The 21,832-nt window shown below is 50.7% G+C and overlaps 1 protein-coding gene across 6 annotated transcripts; it reads left to right on the top strand.

Annotated features, from left to right (window-relative positions):
* The first annotated feature begins 375 nt into the window (after window positions 1-375).
* Window positions 376-21,831, top strand: MAVS (mitochondrial antiviral signaling protein). Of its 6 annotated transcripts, none has more exons than XM_022592916.3 (7): window positions 376-580; window positions 4,218-4,388; window positions 5,332-5,521; window positions 6,826-6,998; window positions 7,723-7,879; window positions 9,780-10,252; window positions 11,139-21,831. In XM_022592916.3, exons 1-7 carry the CDS (start codon window positions 482-484, stop codon window positions 11,586-11,588), a joined length of 1,713 nt encoding a protein of 570 aa, XP_022448624.2. In that variant the 5' UTR covers window positions 376-481; the 3' UTR covers window positions 11,589-21,831. The 6 variants fall into 6 exon arrangements, with proteins under 6 accessions (XP_022448624.2, XP_089752735.1, XP_089752734.1 ...); XM_022592918.3 differs by having other exon boundaries at window positions 486-580; window positions 4,198-4,388; XM_089896609.1 differs by lacking the exon at window positions 4,218-4,388 and having other exon boundaries at window positions 5,347-5,521.
* The last annotated feature ends 1 nt before the right edge of the window (window position 21,832 follows it).

Raw genomic sequence — 21,832 nt, 5'->3', positions numbered from 1 at the left:
TCCCACGCAGCACTCAAGGCCTACACCCTGCGAGCCGGGCGAGCCAACCTTGGCGCCCCTGCCCTGCATACAGCTGCATGCCCCGATCCTGCCTCCTCAGGTCCAGAATGAGTGTCGCCTGGCTGGGCACTCATACCCTTGTGAACTCTGCGTGACACCGGACGTTTATTGAGCACTGACTGTGTGCTTAGGCCCTGGGCGTCCAGGAGCGAACTACATAAAGACCCTCACCCCTCAAATTACTCGGCGGAAGGAGGGGGTAGCTTCGCGTGGGAAGCGTCGGGATCGAGCCCACCACGGTTTCTACTTGGTTTCTAGTCAGACCCTGGGCTTCCCCTGGAAGTTGCTCGAGACGAAGACGGAAAGAAGATCATCTGCACTTTCGTCGACTTAGTAGGAACCCAGATCTGTCCCGAGCGCGCGTCCAGAGCCTCGAGGCCCCGCAAACTGAGGCCAAGTGCCCGCCCCCGCTGTCTGCCCAATGGCCGCGCGGCCCTACCCCCCGCCCTTCCCTCCCTGCAGGGGAGGGTTCCCGGCTGTCCGCGACTGGAGGCAGGTCGCCGGGTCGTGGCTACCCAAGGTAAGATCGTCACCTTGGGAGCTCGGTCCTCTGGACTCAGGGCGCACAGATGCCTTTCGGGGAGGTGGTACGCGGCGCAGGAGCCGAGTGGGACTAGGAGTCCGCCGGGGTGCACGGGGCTTGGGGCGCGCGGGGAGCTGGGAAGAGCAGTACTAACGCACAGGGTGTTCGGGGCAGCGAGAGCTCCGTGCACCGCATCCAGCACCGGGGGCTCGGGAGGTGGGTGGCGCGGGCGCCTGCTCGGGCTGGAGGGGAGGTTGGGCCGGAAGGAGAAGGGCGCTGGCTACTGAGCTTCTCCAGTTGCCCACAGGCCCAGGGTGACTCCCAGGCGAGGCCTAGCCCGGGTGCGCCAATCTCTGGCGGCCGCGCTTTTGGCGGTCGCGGACTGCCGCCCTCCCTTGGGTCTTGGCTGTTTTCGGTGGTTCAGAACAGTCTCCCGGCCCTCCGCGGACCTGGGTCTAGCCCGGGAATTCAGGAATAGGAGCCGAGACTGTGAGGCCTCGCCCCTTCCGGGAGGGCGGAGCGCTCTGAACTCAGCTTCTGGTGCAGTCGGGTCAGAACTCTCCTAGACGCGACGGTCAGGAACTATCCGCCCCACATCTTATCTGAGACCGGAAGGAGGTGCCTGGAAAACACTGGAAAGAACAAAACCGACATTCTTCGTTTGGAGGCTCAAAAACATCTGGAAGGACATCTGGAAGAACCTGAGAACCCGGCTGTTGTGGAGGGCAGGGTTAGAACGTCCTCAGACGTGTCCGAAAGATTTCCATACCTCGCAAGAGAAGGGACTAAATAGTGCATCTTCCCAGGCACACAGTCACTTAGCGACCCCCCTCACCCAGGCAGTGGCCTTGGCCCCTTCCAGGGCTTGAAGGCAGGGGGCTGTGTGAGTCTCACTTGCCGCAGGGGTCTCTAAGCCCTGCAAGGTGTATGGTGAGCTGCAATGAGGCATCAAGTCCTGGGTTCAAATCCTGTTAGGCCACTGGTCAGCTGTGCAACTTGGCATTGCTTGTCCTCTTGGGATTGTGGCAAGAATTAAATGAAAGAAACTTAGGATGTGCCTGCCTATAGTGGACCCTCAATAAATGTGAACAAATATGGGCTTCCTTTCTTTTTGGTTGGACCATTACATACACCCGTACTCCCCAAACTCTTTGCCTCAAAGGCTGAGGCTGGGATGCAGAAGAATGTATCACCTGACTCTCTCCTGGTACTTCTCTGGGTCCCATGGGAGGGAAGGAGGGATCTGTTCGCCACCACAGAGTTGTTCCCCCGCCCCACCTCTCTGATCCTCTTGATTTCTGTCACTGGTACTCGCCCCACCAGGAATGTAGCACCTGGTGGTTGGCAAAGCAGGTCATGCAGCATGTGGCTGTGAGGCTGGTGGGCTGCAGGTAGGCAGGACTGCTGCTCCATTTCCCATGTGGCAGGGGACTGGTGGCCTCAGCAGCTTCTGGGCACTCTCTACTCTGCAGCACTTCTCTTAGAGGTCCCACCCAAGCTTGACATCCAAGCTTCTACTCCAGCCTGCCCCTCTCCTCTGCCCACTTGCCTCCCTGAAAACCCCTTTGGACATCCAATAGCATCTCAAGCTTCACTTGTTCAAAATGGAACTCTGGAGTCCTCTCTGCACCACTGCTTCTCCCCCGGACTCTCTGGCTTGCTAAGTGGCACCCTCCATCCACCTAGTGCCTTGATTCTTCTCTCTCCTTCACCTCCCATATCCACAAAATACCAAGAATCCAGCCATCTCTTGCCGCCTTCATGGTTACCATCCTGGCCATACCCATCATGTATTCCCTGCTGTGGCCTCCTGACTTGTCTCCCTGCTTCCGTCCTGCCTCCTGCCCAGTCCAGGATCCTCACAACCACCACAGAGGTCTTTAACATAAATCAAATAAGTCAAATCAAATCAAATCCTCTCCCTTTCCTGCTCAGAGCCCTCCAATGGCTCCCTGTTTCACTCCAAATAAAACCCAAAGTCCCTTCCTATAATGCCCTACATTAGTGGCCCTTCCCAACCTCCTTGACTTGAACTCTGCCCCTCCCTCTAGCTTTCTAAACCTGGACAACTCCAATCTACTTTCTATTCTTCAAACATGCCAAGCTTGTTTCACCTTACGACTTCTCACTTGCTGTGCCCTCTGCCCAAAACACTGATCTTCTTACATTCGAGTTCAGCTCAAATGTCAGTTCAGAAAAGCTTCCCTCCCCATCCCAGTTCAAGCAGCATGCCCTTCTTCAGGGGCTCTGTCTCACCATCTGCTTTATTTTCTCTGTAACCTTTATTACTGTCTGGAATTCTTATTTATGTATATGTTTTCTGATTTGTTATCTGTCTCATTCCAGTAGAATGTAAATTGGATGGTGGCAGAGATCTTGTCTGTCTTATTCCCTGCAGCTCTCTCCCATGAGAAAGGCAAATAAGAAACAAGCAAACAAACAGATCTATAATTGAAAATTGTGTTAAGTGCTACATAAGCAACCTGCGGCAATTGACTGTATTGGGGGTACTTTTAAATTTCAGGCTTATAAGGCTGAACTACTGTATTGTCAAAACAACCTCTCTGAGCCATTTTAGGGGTGAGGACAAGCCTGGAAAAGGCTGATAACTTGCCTGGGGTCACACCCAGAAGTGGAACTCAGCCTCCTACCGAAAAAATATGTATGTAGGGCTTCTCTGGTGGTGCAGTGGTTAAGAATCTGCCTGCCAATGTAGGGGACACAGGTTCGAGCCCTAGTCCGGAAAGATCCCACATGCTGCGCAGAAACTAAGCCCATGCGCCACAGCTACTGAGCCTGAGCTCTAGAGCCTGCGAGCCACAACTACTGAACCCGCGTGCTACAACTACTGAAGCCCGTGCGCCTAGAGCCCGTGCTCTGCAACACGAGAAGCCACCAAAATGAGAAGCCTGTGCACCTCAACGAAGAGTAGCCCCCGCTCGTTGCAACTAGAGAGAGCCCGTGTGCAGCAATGAAGACCCAACACAGCCAAAAATTAAAAAAAAAATTTTTTTTTTAATTTAAAAAATGTGTGTAGCAAGCTTTAGTGTAATGGTGGGCCTGCAGTCATGTTCTGGGAAGAACCTGATCCCAGATCCTGAAGACCTCAGTTCTTTGCTCTTCTACTCACTAACAAGTCCCCTTAATTCCTTGGTACTTCATTTTCTTCATGGTAAGAATAGGATAGATCCTATTATTATGTTGGGTGCCTTCTCCTCTTCCCCATCCTCTCCCTCCTACCCCTCCTCCTCCCTCTCCTCCCCTTCCCCCTCAGTATACTCCAAAGGAGCAGCACTTCTAGGTGGTGCCCTTTTGCTATCAGAAGCTAGGGGCACATTCAGACCTGGGGATAATGGGGCAGGAGCCAGAGCTCTCCCCAACAATGACCAACCTGCAGGGCAGAAATGGGCCCTAGGTCTTCTAGATCTGATTTTTTTTTTTTCACCAATTTGTTTTTAGGCAAATTCATTGAGGGCCTCTGAGACTTAGGCAGTAAAATAGGATGATTAAAAAAAAGAGCAAAAATTCCAAAGAGTTGAAAAAGAAAGAGAGAATTGCCTTTTGTCCAACTCCACTCCCAACTCTGTTGCCATGTGTGGTCTGTTTTCTTCCAGTCTTTTTTCCTCTCTCTCAGTCCATCCACCCTTCATGGGCCAGAGCCCTCTGCCACTTCAGAACCCAGACAGCGATGACGTTTGCTGAGGACAAGACTTATCAGTATATCCGCAACCATCATGGCAATTTTTGCAATATTCATGTTCTGGAGATTCTGCCTTACCTATCCTGCCTCACAATAAGTGACCAGGTGAGCCGGGGCGTGACAACCAGGCATGGACTGGGGGCAGGGCTGTGGAATTCAGAGCTTCTCCCAAGCCAGGACCAACTCCTTCCTTCTCTGTTGTATCTTGCTTCCCATCCTTGACAGTTTTCTAACTTTCAGAATGAAGTGTGGCTCAGGGTGTCCTTTCCAACCTCACTGAGCTCCCTCTTGTGTCGTTTTGGTATAGTGCTCCAAAATATGGCACTGAGATTTCTGGGCTTGGGACCACTCACCCACCTTCATCGGAACCTTCTTTTTCTTTATCTCTTTTGTCCTTGTTCCTGTTTAGTTTCAATTGCATTCTCCTAGTCATGGGACCCATCCTGGCAGGGAGCCTGGGGCTCAACTTTGAGAGTCTTTGGGAGCCAGACTGTGCTAGCTCCCTCAGCACTTGCTGTGGGCCCCTAGTGAAGTGAGCCTGGCCCCTCCCAGTTTTAGCTGTCCTCACATTGAACCCTGAGGCCTCCCTCTGCTTCCTCCATGCAGATACCGGTGGTATGTGAGTTTGTGGCTGGTAGGGTTTGGCTCCTCCCTCTTGTATTTTGGTGTTTGTGGGAATACCTTGCCATTTAGTTCTGCAGTAAATGTTTTCTGTGAGTTTTTTTTTTTTTTTTCCTGTGGGTTTTTGTTTCTGCTATCTGGTTGCTTGTTTGTATGTGCTAAGCCTCAGTTCCTCATCAGTAGAGTAGGGGTAATAATAGCATTAAATAAGATAATTCATGCAAAGCCCTGAGCAGAGAGCCTGGGACACAGTAAGGCCTATTTCCTGGGCCTTTAAACTTGGGCTCAAACTCTGGCCTTGTCCTGGGCTCTGACTCAGTTTCAGATGGTTGCTTCCATCTTGTAGCTTTCTAGGTACCTCCATCTGCAGCTGTCCCCTCCAGAGTGGGGAGGGGGTTAGGGCTACCAGGCTTGAGCTTGGTGGCAGGGCTGTGTCTTTCAGGACCGACTGCGGGCCTCCTATGAGCGCTGGGGGAACCAGGGCACTCTCTGGGACCTCTTCAACAGCCTTCGGCGGCGGAACGGCTGGGTGCCTTCCTTCATTGGGGCACTGAGGGCCTGTGAGCTGTCCAGTCTCGCTGATGAAGTGGACCGAGTCTACCAGAGCAACCTGCTACGTGAGCCTCCCACCTTGGCCCTTCTTCTGGAACTCCTGTCTGATTCCCTGGCCTCCACTCTCCCTCTCCTCTCACCCCATACCTGCTGTCTTCATCTCTCACCCTCCCTCCCATCACTCCTGGGCAGTGGACAAACCTGAGTGTAGATCCATGCTTTGCCACTTATTAATCTTTATTAATCCTTTGGCCAAGCCCCTTTATTCCCTAAGTCTCAGTCTTCTTCTCTGTAAAATGGGGCTAATGGCAACATTTACCTTGTAGGGCTGCAGTGGATACCATGGGATGATGGCATGTTGAGTGCTTAGCTGGGGCTGGGTACCTTCCATGTGCTCAGCAAATGGAGCCTCCTCTAATTTTTGTGGCTGTGACGTTTGCCTCCCACGCTTTTCTCATTTCCTCCCGTCTACTCTCCCTCAGTTTGCCTTCCCTCTCTCTGCTCATCTCTTCTCTCCCCCTCCCTTCACTGTCTCTTCTTTCTTCCTCATGGGCTCCTTACTCCCTTTCCCCTCATCTCTTCCCCTCCCACTGGTTTCCCCTAGAGCCTCCTTAGCTGCCTCCCACCCCCGCAGCTGCCCAGTTATCCCTCAAAGCCCTCTCAATGCTCCCTGCCAGGCCAAGTACTCAGAGGGGGTCTGCTGAGGCCAGGGTCTCAGGGGCTGAGGCAGGAAGAAAATTCACACCAGCCCTATATATATTTCAGACTAGAGACAATTCCTGAGACACTGCTCAGATTTACAGCCTTAAAATATCCCCATGTTTGCCTTTCTTTTTTTTCCTCCCCCTCCCTTCCTCCCTCCCCTCCTTCCTTTCTAACTCATCTCTTCATTTGTGGAGATTACCAGTGATTCCCCCAGATAAAAACAGCTGTGGTAGGGCCAGGCGTGGATGGTGGGGGCAAAGGGGAGGCCTGAGGAGGAAGCTTTAGGTCAGGGGTCAGTTAGTGGTGAAAGCCACCCATGAGGAGGAGAAGAAAGCCACTGTGTCCCAGAATGCCTGGGGAAAGAGAAGTGGTGACTGCTGACACAGTCTGGGTGGTGAGAGGCCTGTGAGGTGCCCCCAACACTCTCACTTCCCCCACTACTCCTCCTACCTCTCCTTGTCCTCTCCACCTCCACTCCCTCCGATACCTGCCTCCTGCTTCGTGAAGCTGGTCTCCTCTGAGGAGTACTGCCCACGTCAGTATAGAGTTTGATGCTGTGGGGGACTGATAGCCATGGACCTGGGGTTCTAGGAGCACCCAGGCCTCTCTTGTCACTGAGAGCACCCCAATTCCTCCTTGGCATCACAATATCTTTGTCCTTCAGGGAATCCGAACAACCCCCCATCCCCACTGGAGCGGCCATCAGTTCCTGCTGGGGTTCCAGGGCCATCCACACCTGCTGTGACCCCCAGCATCCCCTGCAATGGCTACAGAGAGGACGAGCCAAGTTACCCTATGCCTGTCCAGGACACCCAGCCACCAGAGTCCCTGGGAGAGGTGTGTCCTCACGATCTACCTTGAACCTCCTGCTTTTGTGTTCCCGTCTGCCCACTTCTGCTCACCCAGCCTTCCGGAAGTCCCCCACAAATCATGCCTAATCTCTGCTCAGAACCCCAGGGCTCCCCCAATATGGATCTGCCCCAGCTCCCGGACTGCCAACCAGGTCTTCACTATGTGGCAGCCCCCACCCCTCTGTCATCAGCCAGCTGTGAGGTCACAATTCTGAGGTCTTTGCAGTGGTCCATGTGAGATGTTGAGCTGGGTCAAGGGATCCGGGGATGACCAGATGAGGGAGATTGAGGGAGCAGGAGGTGATGGGGGAAGCAGGGGATGTTTGGAGCTGTAATCATTGCCAGTAAAGTTTGCGGGTTAAGATGACTGATTCTATTGGGATAGGATGAGTGGGCAGTGAGGTGTCCAGGAGACACCACTTGGACTTGAAGCATAAGAAAGGGGTCTGTGCAGTGGCCCCAAAGATGGGGACCTTTCTTTAGGGCCAGACAGATGAATAGGGGCCCCCCATAGGATGATTTTCTATGAGGTGGCTTCAAAGTCACCTGCAGATAGAAGTCCTGGCAATGATCAAAGCCGAGGCAAGGGCTTCCTTGGTCCTGTGCTTCATGGCATGGGCTGTGGCCTGTAGGAGCCGTCCCAAGCATAAGCTGCCCTTTGCCAGCTCCTGGGAGAAGCAACTGCCTTATTCATATATTCCTTCGTGCAGAGTTCGAAGAAAGCCCCACAGCCACCCAGCTCTGGGGCTGTCCTCAAGAGGCTGGGTGGCCCCCTGCAGCCCTCATCTGACACGGTGGCCCTCAGCCCTCTGACCTGCAGTGGACATCAGGAGCAAGACACAGAACTGGGCACTACCCACACAGCAGGTATGCATGGACCCTGGAGTTATAGGGCCTTTCTGACCTCCCAGTGAGGGTAAGGGTTAGAGTTGCCCCTCTGGTTTTCTTGGACAGGAGGCAAAGGTGGTATTCCCCAGGGAAATGAGTTCACCCCAGGGAACAACCCAGTTCCTCAGAGGGCTTATTGGTTAGTATTTGCTTTGTAACATACAATCCCAAAATTTAGTAGCTTAAAATACGACTATTTACTTAGCTCATGATTGTGTGGGTCAGCAATTTGGGCTGGCTCAGATGGGCTGAATTCCCTCTTATATACGCATCAGGGTACATATAAGCTGTTTACGGCTGTTGGCTGGGGCACCTCAGTTCTCTTCTATGAGTCTCTTACCTTCCAGCAGTCAAGCCCATTTCATATACCTGAGCAGAGTTCTGAGAGAGGGAGAGTGGGCTTCTGGGGCATAGGCTCAAAACTGGCGCAGTTTTCCTCCTGCTTCTTTCTGTGGGACAAAGCAAGTTACAAGGCCAGCCCAGCATCAAGGAGTAGAAAGACAGACTCCATCCCTACATGAGAGGACTGACAAGGTCACATTGCAGAGGGCGTGGATACAGGTAGAAGTGAATTAGGGCCATGCCTGCACTATACCAAAGGGACTATGTAGGGATCCGCCAGGATCTGGAGGACAGTGCAAGAAGAGTACAGGGCTGGGCCAGCTGTTGTCAGGGAGCACTGCCCTACCCTAAAGGGGTCTCTAGCTCCCAGTGAATCACTAAAACTTTTCAGCCCCCAGGAGAAGTATGTTCTTCATCAGCCAAGGGTCTGGACCCTCATATCAGACATCTCAGGAATATAGTGCTATCTACTCTGATGTCTCAGGCTGGCATCTCTGCACCACTATTTCCCAAACTGTGTTCCACATGACAGTGATGCCCAGCCAGCCCACAGTGCCCACGGAACAGCCACAAGACACAGGAGCTCAGAGAAGCCACCTTAGTGTCCCATGCTCCTGTCACACCAAACTCTAACCCAAGTATCCTTTTGCACTTTGCATTGTCAGCTTGCTGTGGAACATCTTTTCAAGAAATGCTGCTGTGGACCAGGGAGGCAGAGGGCACTTTGATTTCAGTATGAGTTATGGACACAGGTCCCATGAGATTCTGTGGTGTTAGCTTTGGGATGGGGGGTGGTGGACATCAGAATCACTCCCGACCTTTGTCAGCTGTAGGGCCAGGCATGTGTGTTCTCAAGAGTTCCATGGTGAATCCTTATGTAGCTGCCTTTATGGACCATCACCACCTGCTCCCTCCTGATTCCCCCAGTTCAGACTCTCCTCCCAGGGGTGGCTTTGTCCCTGTACCCCCAAGCCCTTGGGCCTCCTAGAAGATTTGCACACACTGGGGGCTGACTGGGCCTCTGGTGCCACATGACTGGTGTGAGCTCTTCTAAGAAGAGCCATCCTGCTCCTCTTGCCCTGGCCTAGGATTGTTCCTGCTGAGAGGAAAGATGGCAGTGGGAGAAACATCCAGGATTCCACTTGTCTAAGGAGAGGATGGAAGAGGCAGACACAAGAGGAAAGGGGGGTGTCCTAGGCAGGAGAAGAAAAAGCAGAGAGGAAAATTAATAATGATTTTCAAGCTCCTAGACCCTGTTAAAGGGAGGGATCATTTTGCTCTTGTGAGAGAACACGTCAAGGACTGAGGAGGGACAGGACCAAGGATTTATCTGCAACCATTGGGCCTTCAGCCCTGGGAACCAAAGAGACTGTGGAGAGTCCTCCATGGGTAGGAGGTTGGGAGGCTTGGATGCAATAGGGATGGTGTGAGCTGGGGCAGAGAGACCCTTCTCCAGCCCTCTGATCCCAAGGCCACTGTGATTTTAGGATAACACTCCTGTGGGTTTGTGTTTCTCATTTTGTTTTGCCACCTGCAGGCGTGGTCTCCAGTTTCACATCATCCTATGGGCCTGTGTCTCCGACTGTCTCCTTCCAGCCCTTGGTCCGTTCTACCCCCAGGGCAAGCCGCTTGCCTGGACCCCCAGTGTCAGCTCCATCTATTGGCACCTCCTCCTCCTCCACTGGCTTGGCCTCTGCAGGAGGTGCTGGTGACCAGGCTGAAGGTACCATCTGCTCCAGCGGGGCAGGGGTGCCCACCAACTCAGCATTTGGCAGCACAGTGCCTTCCAAGTTGTCCACCAGCTTGAAGCCCCCTGGTGCAATGCCCACTAATGTGCTCACCAGTCTAGCACCATCCAAATTGCCCATCAACTCATTGCATTCTGGCATGGTGCCACCCAAAGTGCCTACTGGCTTGGTGCCTGGCCACAGGAAACATATGTGCACGGCGCCCAGAAAGCTGCCTGCCAACACAGGGCCCACCATCAGGAACAGCAACAGACTTGTGGAGGTGAGTCCTCGCCCCTCCTAGCAGTGATCCAGGCCTCTTCCTTGTACCCTTTCCAGTCTCCATTCTGTCTCCAGCCTAGGCTGGTCCAGGGCTTCTTCTGAGGGCATAGGGACAGCTGAGACCTAGCCTCATCCAGACCTAACACCATGTCCTTTAGAGTAATAATAATCATTAGAACTCTTAAGTGTGAATGCTTCAGGAGGGTCAGGCTTGCTGGGCCATCTCCACTGGTCACATGCATTAACCCATTTAGAGCTCACAGCTCCCTTTTAAGCTCATCAATACTATTTTGCAGGTGAGGAAACATTGAGGCTACTAGAGCAGGGTAGTCTGTTTGCCTCGATGCCTTGCTCTTCACCACTGGGATATCTGGCCTGCCCCACCATGACCAGGGTTTTACAAACTGCAGTCCCAGCCCATCCATCTCTGACCCTAGCAGCCTCCACAGTTGCCTGCTCGGAGCCTGCACGTCTAACCCTACTGCTGCTGTCTGTCTGGAAGAACCAAGTCCATGGGGCCCCTTGGGTGCATGGCCCAGCCTCTGACCCTGTGGCTGCTTTATGGCCATCAAGCCCAGGCATAATGTCAAAGTAGATGGGGCCACACATGACCAAGTGCTCCCTGGGGTGGGAGTGAGCTCACAGGCAGGCCAGCGAGTAGAGCTTTCAGCCCTGGAGGAGTTCACCACTGATGCTCCTGCAGGGCCTTAGTCCCCTCCTCCCCCACTGTCCTCCTGCACCATCAGTGGGTTGAGTCCCCAGAGAGGGTTGCCTCACAGCACTATGGGCTGGGAACTGAGGGGTTGGCCTGTTTTGGGAATGGGGCCACCCAACCTGGCTTGCCCCCCACCATCCTCAGTCCCTCCTGTCCCTCCTTTATTTCCCAGGAGACTCCAGCATCTCCAGCACCCACAGGTACTGCCACTGGAGGCACCTCGCCATGGCCAGATAGCAGCTCTGACTGCTGGGGCTCAGAGCTGGAGCTGAGCAAGCCTGGCAGGCTGGTATCCAGAATGGACAGCCAACCGTTCTCGGGCTGCTCCGCAGACCTCGCCATCAGCCACAGTAACTCCCTGGGCGTGGGGCCTGACAACGCTCCGGAGGAAAACGAGTACAAGTCGGAGGACACCATTAGGATCCACGGGGGCCCCAGTACCCCCATCCTGGGGGACAGCCCTGGGACACACACCACCCCAGAATTCCGGGAGGAGGAAGAGTTGGAGGAGTTGCTGGTGGTCAGGAACTTGCCCTGGGCTCCGTGGCTTGGGGTGGCCGTGGCTGGGGTGCTCCTAGCTGCGCTCCTGGCCACACTGTACCGGCGGCGCCCACTACAGTGAAACTCCTGGGCCCTCCCTATCACGCATCTGCTCCCTTTCCCATGGTACATCTGCCTGAGCCACTAAGTTGAGCTGTCCCACCATCCTTGACGCTATCTCTGGGCTGGCAGAGGCTGGGTCAGAGGCGAGGCAGCATTTCCATCCCAGCTCCTGCCCTTGGCAGCTCCCCCACCATCCTTGGCTTTCTGGGCCCTGGGCTGCCCTGAGTGCTCCAGACCTCGCCCACCTGGCCATCTGGTTGTTGCCCTTATCCTCTGGAGGAGGTGCCCCCGTCTAGGCCTTATCCCTCTTTACCCAAGTGCAAGGATCAGGAGGTGCTACTGGAGACTGCAGGGGGTCGGAAACATCCCCCATCCTGCCCTGGTCCCTGGCAGCCAATGGGGGGGGTAGGAGACCCCACAGAACATCACTCCAGCCCCCAGTGGCCCAGCCTCAGGCTATTGCCCCAGGAGCAGCGGAGTGGCCCATCTTCAAGGACTTAGTCCCCTGCTTCTCTGGTTCCCCTCCCCTGCCACACAAGGTTGGGGAGGAGGTCTGGAGATTCCCATGGACCCCTGGGAAGCCTGATCAGGTGCTAGGCCTGAGGACCACCTAAGTGCCCCTCTCCAGCCTTCTCATCCTGGTCTCTGTTCTCTTCAGCTCCATATGGGGGCTGGAGAGGGAGCACATGCAGGGCAGAGCTCAGGCCAAGGTTTGGATTTCAGCTCCACCTCTTCTTGGGCTGTGTGGCCTTGGCAAATAATCAGCCTTCTCTGGTCTTGCTTACTCATGTGGACCCTGAGGATCATGGCTCATCCTTCACTGGGTTCTCCTGAGATTGAAGCATACACGTCTTTGTCAAGTGCCTGGTCCAGAGCAGGTGGCCACTAAATGCTTTTCTCACCTCTCCCTGCCCAGCCTGGTAGAGATGAGGGCATGAGAGGCAGAGTGCCCAGTGGGTAAGCGTGCACTGCTGCAGTGTAGGATGGCCTAAGCCTGCATCCCATCTTACTAACTCTGTGCTCTTGGGCAAGCTGTTAACCTCTCTGTGCCTGTTTTCTCATCTGTAAAATGGGGATGAATAGTAAAATTTTATGTATAGATATACATGTCCTAGTGTTGTGAGGATTAAATGAGTTTATCTATATACATCTTAGAATGGTTCCTGACATTTCATTTACTAGGGGTGGATACATTATCTCTATTCAAATGTGGAGGGACTGGAGCACTTGGCCGTGCCTTTAGAAGCAGACCCAAACCCTACTGCCTATGCCCCTTTTATATTTGTCCCTTACTTTATTCCATGCACTGGGGAATTGTTGGGGAGGGAGGAGGGAGGCATGTCCACTGGGGCAACTGTGCAGGGTGGGGGCTAGGGTGCCGCCCAGCAGACAGACAGATTGAGGGATATCCTTGTGGGTTCTTTCCCAGCAGCCATTGCTGGACAAGGGCCAGGCACAGGAGCCTCGGGAGCTACCTTCATTTCTGAGCTCTGCAAGGGATAGGAACTAGAACCCTGTGGAGACATAAGGGGTAGGGCTCACTGTGGCCCACCCCCAAACTGTCAGTCTGCAGGGTACTGCACCCTGCTCTGGCTGCTACAGCCTTTCTTTATGCTACCCTCGGGGACTTCAGCAACCTAATGACCTCTACTTCTACCTCTGAGCTTCTCTTCAACCCTCTCTCCAAATGCAACCACCTGTACCCTGAAGCCAGGAGTGGTCCCTACCCAAGCTGTCTGCAACCACACCCCATCACTCTTGCTCTTAACCCTCTGTGCTGCTTCCTCCCTCCCAGGTACCCAGGTCAGTGAACAGTTCATGAATAGGTACTGGTTTTAATGTGTTACCCTCCCAAAGTAGCTTTGGAAAAAAGTATCTCAAGAAAGCAGCTTGTAGACCCAAAATATGCTACTTAAATGGTAGAATTTCAAGCACAGTGACCAGCCATGTGGGAGATACCTTTGGGTAAGGTGTGTAGGAAACATTTAGGGACCATCCTGGCACTTTTCAAATTATGCTGCTCAGAAGCCCTGACTTGGCCTGCATTGAACAGCATTCCTATTTTGGCTGTTGTCAATAAAATGTCAACTTCAAGGAGGATTGGGAATTGGCCTGTGGCCAGGAGAGGGCTTGGGGTAGTTGATAAGAGATGGGGAAGCACCCTTCACCTCGGTGTAAAGGCCGGGGTGGGGCCAGAAGGCCCAGTGCCATCCTAAGTGCTTAAGGGCAGACTCAGCAGTAGCCAAGGTACCTACATATAAATCCCTCTCCATCTTTTCTCTCTCTCCTGTTGAAACATTTCCTTCAAAGCCCAAGAGCTACCACTGCTTCTCTTTCCCTGGGAAACACCTGCCGATTCTGCCTGATGACCCACTGAAGCCAGACTAATACCACACTCTCACCTTGTTTCCCTGGTTGGATGTGCTCAGATTTAATTGATTTGGGAGAATTTCTAGTCAAAGATCAGCAAGAGGGCTTCCCTGGTGGCGCAGTGGTTGGGAGTCCACCTGCTGATGCAGGGGACACGGGTTCGTGCCCCGAACCGGGAAGATCCCACATGCCGCGGAGCGGCTGGGCCTGTGAGCCATGGCCACTGGGCCTGCGCGTCCGGAGCCTGTGCCCTTTACTCTTTCAGGCCATGGATTATTCATAGCTTCTTTTTTATGGAAAGCTTTTAAGCACACACAGAAGTACAGAAACTAGAATAATTACCTCTCCCCTCCACGTGCCCATTACACACCTTCAATAATTATGGACTCATGGATAGTCTTGTTCATCCCTGCCTGATTCCCCCTTTTCTGTACAGGTTCTTTTTGTAAGTCAGAAAGTGAGGAGTTCAGAAAGTCAAGGGAAAGACTTGGGACAGGAGGATTCTGTGGCAAAGGCCCTCTTTTTTCTTCCAAGGCATTCCCCTCTTGGTTTCTTGGCCTCAGTGGGTGACATCCCTCTTGAACCAGTTCAAAGCGTGAGTAGCACTGGTTCCCTGTCTTAGGAGGAGAGAACCAGAGGAGGTTCCTTCACTGACAAGCTCCTTGGAAGTATCTGGCTACTGCTTCTGTCCCAGAGAGGTGATGATTGACGGTGTGTCCAGTGGCAGTTTGCCCCATTGCACGAGGGGTCTCCTTTAGGCTCTGACAAAGCCCTTCCAGCAGGCAGAAATTCCCATTCTTGGCCAGATTCAAACTTCACAGCATGTGTCCTGCTCTTATAGGAGTCTCCTAGAAATGGAGTCATTCAAGCCTTGAGGTCCCTTGCTTTCTACCAATGCACTATCATGAAGCTGATGGCCAAGGAACACCTCCACCCCCACCTTCAGGGAGAGTAGTGTTCAGGGTCCCTGGGCTAGTCTGTGCTGGAAGTGATAACTCTTTATGGATAAAAATCACATGTTCCCCTTTCTGCTCTTTTCCATATAGCCCAGGGCCATGAAGTTCACACTTGGTGCAGGGCATGGTCACTCAGCACTCCTCATCCCTGCTGCTGCTGCTGTTAATAACAGCAATAATAAAAAGTGCTACCACTTACCCCATACCTTTTTGCATACCAGGTGCTAGGCTAGGTGCCTTACATGTATTAACTTGTTTAATCCTCACAATGACCCTATGAAATGGATACAAGTATGACCCAATTTACAGCTGATCGGCAAGACTGGGAGGGACGAAGGACCAGAGGGGACAATGCAAAGGAAGACTCTGGCCTGTGGGCCCCAGAGTTGGATGTTCTCCATGCCCATGACCCACAGCTGATCAGGTGTCTGGAGCCTAGGACCCCACTTAAAGTGAGATTTTACACCATCACATCTCTTCCCGGTGTGCCAAGATCTGGCACCTGCTATAATAGTGTAATGATGTGCAATATATAATTAATATAGTCTCAGGGATGCTGTGACAATATGAATATAATCATCTTGTATGTGCCCAGGCTCAATGGCCTGAGGCTGAATGAGGTGAGGCAGCTGGAGGTCAGTTTGGTTTAGCAGGTATTGTTTGTTAAAGGATTCCCCTGTGCCAGGTCTAAGGCCTAAAATGAGTAAGACACCTGCATACACTCCAGTGGTCAGGAATGACTCACAAAGTATGGTGGAGACATATAGGCTTTCATGTCATTTATTTCACGTATTTATACAACAGATATTTATTTTGCTCCTACTGAGTGCAGAGTATGGGGACAGGCCTTGGAGAGACACAATAATAATGCAAAAAGCCCACCTTAAGTGCCCCCTTCTATCACCCACTGTCTCCAATATAATTGTGAGTGGTCTAAAGGAGTGTCTAAAAGCAAGGGCAGGGGTGGGGGGGAGGAGAGAAAAGTGTTGTTTTGATCAGTCATGTACTATTAACAATTATAACAATGAAATCCAGGAAAACAGTAAAACTTAGAACCTCTAGGGAACGAGAAAAATATTAAGTATAAATTTACAAAGACACCTATCAGAACGGCTAAAATGAAAGTGTCTGACAAGATCAAATGTTGATGGAAATATAGAGCAACTGAAACTCTCAAACTTTAGGGGTAATGTAAGTTAGTAAAACCCTGTTGGAAAATAGGCAGTATCTACTAAAGCTGAACACATGCATAACCTATGACCCAGCAATTCCACTCCTGGGTATGTACATGACAGAAACAAGAGCTCATGTCTACCAAGATATGTGCAAGAATATTTCTAACTGCACTGTTCAAAATAGCCCCAAACTGGAATCAACCCAAAGGTCTATCCACAGTAGAATGGATGGATATATATATATATATATATAAGTTGGGGTAAAGTCATACAGTAGAATACTAGTGCACAACAATGAATACGAATGAAAATATTGCTACACTCAATGTGGATATATTGCACAGACATGATGTTGAGAAAAAGAAGTCAGTACAAGGCTTCACTGGTGGCGCAGTGGTTTAGAGTCCGCCTGCTGATGCAGAGGACATGGGTTCGTGCCCTGGTCCGGGAAGATCCCACATGCCGCAGAGCGGCTGGGCCCGTGAGCCATGGCCGCTGAGCCTGCGCGTCCGGAGCCTGTGCTCCGCAACGGGAGAGGCCACAACAGTGAGAGGCCCGCGTACTGCAAAAAAAAAAAAAAAAAAAAAAAGTACACACACAAAAGTGTTGACTGGGTGATTCTATTCATACAAAAAGTACAGAAATAAGCAAAATTGATCTACGGCATTGAAAGTCGGCATGGTACCTTTGATTTGGGTGTTGGTTTCATGAGTACGTTCAGTTTGTGTACAGAATTGCTTTAGAGATATGGAGATAAACCAAGGTCACCCAAATGAGAACAAACATAGGCTGTTCATTCTGAGCTTGTAAGAGCAGCCACTGTTACTTGCATTTGGCCAGGAGGGTATCAAAGGCAGGCAGGGACTGGGAAAACACTGTGGTGAATAAAAGAAAGGGAAGGCTTCACATGTGCTGTGATTGGAGGTTGTTTGCCTGGGACACTGGAGGCTGGCTAGCTAGAAGAGGGGCACCTTATGTGATTGGTTGGGGAACATATTTGGCTTTCTCTGGTTGGTCCCAAGATGGAAGAGAGGGAAGAGGTGGTTGGGGATTGGGAAGAAGCTGGCACACATTAACCAAGACCTGATCATTCTGGATGACTGCTGCAGAGGCTGTGGTTTGGCTTTCCAGGCTGGTTACTGCAGAGAGTTCTATTGTCATATATGGTCTGGCCACTGTCCTTTTGTATATTCAGTCTCTCAGAGGGAAGGATATGGGCTCTGCGAGGGGTCTCCACTGCCGGAATGGGATGGGAGTGGGCACATACATGCTTCATCCAGCTCCCTATCCCTCCCTGGGGTCAGTGGTGCTGCCTGTAAGGATAAGACCAACAGCTAGAGGGCTCTGCTGCAAGTCATGGCTTAGCTACTGCACCCACTAAAGTTTTTTTAAGGCCTGGCTTAAAGCCCAGCTCCTTTTGGAAGCTTTTTTGAATAGATCCATCTCACTTATTAGCCTTCCTAAATTCTCATGGCTTACCTCAAATTCTTCAGAGTAAATTCTCACCTTCCTGCCTGCATTTAAAAAACTTACACTGGGGGCTTCCCTGGTGGCGCAGTGGTTAAGAATCCACCTGCCAATGCAGGGGACGTGGGTTCGAGCCCTAGTCCGGGAAGATCCCACATGCTGGGGAGCAACTAAGCCCATGTGCCACAACTACTGAGCCTGCGCTCTAGAGCCCACAAGCCACAACTATGGAAGCCCACACGCCACAGCTACTGAAGCCCATGCGCCGAGCCCGTGCTCCGCAACAAGAGAAGCCACTGCAATGAGAAGCCCACGCACTGCAACAAAGAGTAGTCCCCACTCGCCGCAACTAGAGAAAGGCTGAGTGCAGCAATGAAGACTCAACACAGCCAAAAATAATAAAAAAAACCACACAAACAACTTACACTGAATATCTTCCTTCTACTTACTCAATGCTGTTTCTATAAAAACAGCAATAAAAGAAAAATACCCCCTCAACCCCACAGCTTTTTATTGAAGTAAAATATACGTGCTGAAAAGGGTACTTCAAAGACAGAAGGGACCTGGGGTGACGGGGTGGGCAGCAGCCAGAAAGGTGGAGGTGGGGAGAGAAAATGGGAACGGTGAGAAAGATGAAGAAGGGAAGTAGCCCTGGGTTCTAGTCCTGGGTCCACAGCCAGCTCCTGGCGTCCCTTTCCTTCCTGGACCCATAAACCACGAGGCTGGACCAGGTGATGTCAAATCCTTCCTCCTCCAGAGCTCAGTCCCATTAACCCTTAAGTGTCCTTGGCATGGACTGGCTGTACCAGCTTCCTCCCCTCCTCTGTCCTTCCCCATCCCCAAGTGCCACTGCCATACTGTCTGAATTGCTGATTTCCTAGCAGTCAGATGCTGTCTCCTATTTGATCAGTTTGCTTGTATTTAACATAAGAAGAAAGAAAAATCCTTTCATTATCACATGCAGTTGGAAATCAGCTTCTTGCAGGAGGTCTGTCCAAAGGAATTGGGAAAGAGAGAAACCGTGGCAACTGCTGAAAGAATTGCTTTTTTCACTACTTGCTATCAGGACGATGTCCTTAGAATTGTAAGCCCATGGACTCACGTTTCCAGTAATTCTGCTATTATTACTTCTAGAACTTAAGGTCCTTTAACATTTCTTTTATTCAGCCCACAGTTCTAAGGATCTACCCTGGCCAGATATCTGCTTGAAGTGAGGCTCCTGCAGTGAATGTAAATAGAACTTTCAATCTGGGGAGCTTGTTCAGGACCCCTCCCCCTTTTTCCTCCCACCTTCACTTTCAGGAGTCTCTACTCAGAGACAAGCTCCTCAGTTCTCCACATGTGGCTGGATGTCACCTTCTGGCCTGGTTCAGTGGACTCCTTCCTTCCAGGAGTCCCAGTCCAGGGGGTCAGTCTCCCTTCAGAATTTTCACCTTCCTTATAATCTAGTCTCTTTAAATCATCTTTTAATTACACAGGATACACGAATATCTGCTTGCTGTAAAAAGTTAAAATCCCACCAGGGGTTCCCTGGTGGTCAAGTGGTTAGGATCCCAGGCTTTCACTGCCACGGCCTGGGTTCAGTCCCTGGTTAGGGAACTGAGATCCCAAAAGCTGCACAGCGAGGCCAAAAAAAATAAATAAATTTTAAAAAAGAATAAATAAAATACCACAACTAGAGATTATCATACTAAGTGAAGTAAATCAGAAGGAGAAGAACAAATACCATATGATATCACTTATATGTTGAATCTAAAATAGGGCACAAACAAACCTATATATGAAACAGACTCAAGAGAATAGACTTGTCCTCCAAGGGGGAGGGCAGGTGGCAGAGGGGTGGACTGGGAGTTTGGGGTTAGTAGATGCAAACTATTACATATAGAATGGATAAACAACAAGGTCCTACTGGATAGCACAGGGAACTATATTCAATATCCTGGGATAAACCATAATGGAAAAGAATATAAAAAAGAATATAAAAAAGAATGTATGTATAACTGAGTCACTTTGCTGTACAGCAGAAATTAACACAACATTGTAAATCAAGTATATTTCAATAAAAAGGTGAAATTAAAAAAAAATTTCAAACTATACAGAGTTATATAGCCCAGAGTGTCTCCAACTTCAGTAGAGATACAAATCCTCTTGGGGATCTTGTTAAAAGCGGGTGCTGACTCATTGAGTCACTGCATTAAAAATTTTTTTTTTTTGCGGTACGCGGGCCTCTCACTGTTGTGGCCTCTCCCGTTGCGGAGCACAGGCTCCGGACGCGCAGGCTCAGTGGCCATGGCTCACGGGCCTAGCCGCTCCGCGGCATGTGGGATCTTCCCGGACCGGGGCATGAACCCGTGTCCCCTGCATTGGCAGGTGGACTCTCAACCACTGCGCCACAAGGGAAGCACTAGTCACTGCATTTTTAAGGAGACTTTTTTGACTAAAGAGAAAGAGCAACAATTGATAATGTCCTTTAATCCCTTGCAATCCTGTTTCCTTTTTAGGGGGGTTGATAGACATCATTCCTTGCCTCTCTCTATGTACTTCTGTGCCATTTGATAGCCCTGACTTAATCCCATCCTTGGCCTGGGGCTGGGGATGCTCTCTGAGGTCCATTTCATAGCAGTGGGGTGCAGGGCCTTCTCTACAGCCCCCTGTATTGCTCCACAAACTATTGTTGCCAAGCTTAATGGGTCTTTGTTGAATTGAATTTAGTTCATGCAACAATCCAAACAACTTGGTCATTGTTTCAGTTGGTTGAGGACCCTCTGGCTCTGGATTTTTCCCCAACATGTGCAGGATGAGCCACCCAATCACTAATGAAATGGAGAACAGGGCAAAGCCAGAGCCCCACACAATTCTACTCAAGACCATTGGTCAACTGATCTCATCAGTTGACCTCATCATTAACTGATTAATCAGCATTCTACTTTCCCTGCAGTCATCCAACAGTTAAGAGTATATATAACACAGCCCCTATGGAGGTGACCCATTAACTAATGCTGCATGAGAAATTATTCCAAAACTTAATAGCTTAAAACAACACGTTTAGTATCTCAGTTTCTGTGGGTTAAGATTTCAGGTGCAGGTTTGCTGCGTCCTCTGGCTCAGGGTCTCTCACAAGGCTGCAATCAAGGTGTTGGCCAGGGCTGCAGTTTGGGGAGGATTCACTTCCAAGCTCACTCACATGGTTCTTGCAGGATTTAGTTCCTTTTTTTTTTTTTTTTTTAATTTATTTGGCTTTGCCAGGTCTTAGTTGCGGCACGTGGGATCTTCATTGCCGCGTGCGGGATCTTTAGTGCAGCATGCAGGCTCTTTGTTGTGGCATGTGGGATCTAGTTCCCTGACCAGGGATTGAACCTGGGCCCCCTGCATTGGGAGTGCAGAGTCTTAACCACTGCACAACCAGGGAAGTCTCAGTTCCTCATTGAATTGTTGCTCTGCGGGCTGCACTTCCTTGTTGGCTGTTGGCCAGAGGCTGCCTTCAGTCCCTTGCCACATGGGTTGCTTCATAGGGCAGCACACAACATGGTAGCTTCTTTCATTAGAAAAAGCAAGAAAAAATTTAAATCTCTAAAAATTGAATCAAAATGGAAAAAAAATGGACTCAATTCTGTATTGAGTTGTTGGCTGAACTACACAGAAAGAAATTATTTCAAATGACTTTAAAGCACAATTTGATTTTTCATCCCTAGTGCAATGTATCCTAAGGACAAAAAGAACCACAGAAAAATTTTTAACAGTGTTTAATAATCACATCATTGGTAATACTGATATTTTTATTCTGAAACTATTATCTATATATTTAATGATAAAGCAAATAAGTAGTGAATGTTGTGAAGTCCTTAGATTTTCAGGTAAGATAAAAGAAGCTAAGTAAAAACTCTGTAACCTTAAAAATGAATGGAAGTTAGTGTAAATCCATGATACATTTTTCTCTTAAAAAATTTATTTTCTGAGCTTCCCTGGTGGTGCAATTGTTAAGAATCCACCTGCCAATGCAGGGGACACGGGTTCGAGCCCCGCTCTGGGAAGATCCCATATGCCGTGGAGCAACTAAGCCCGTGTGCCACAACTACTGAGCCTGCACTCTAGAGCCCGCGAGCCACAACTCCTGAAGCCCACGCACCTAGAGCCTGTGCTCTGCAACAAGAGAAGCCACCACACTGAGAAGCCCGTGCACTGCGACGAAGAGTAGACCCCGCTTGCCGCAACTACAGAAAGCCCGCGTGCAGCAACGAAGACCCAACGGAGCCAAAAATAAATAAATAAATAAATAAATTTAAAAAAGATAAAAG

The sequence above is a fragment of the Delphinapterus leucas genome, chromosome 15, assembly GCF_059928025.1.
Source record: "Delphinapterus leucas isolate spDelLeu-1000000601 "Yukka" chromosome 15, BTC_Dleu_Yukka2, whole genome shotgun sequence".
Lineage (NCBI taxonomy): Eukaryota > Metazoa > Chordata > Mammalia > Artiodactyla > Monodontidae > Delphinapterus > Delphinapterus leucas.
Note: the sequence above shows the minus strand (reverse complement) of the source record. Positions and strands in the feature narration are given on the sequence as shown.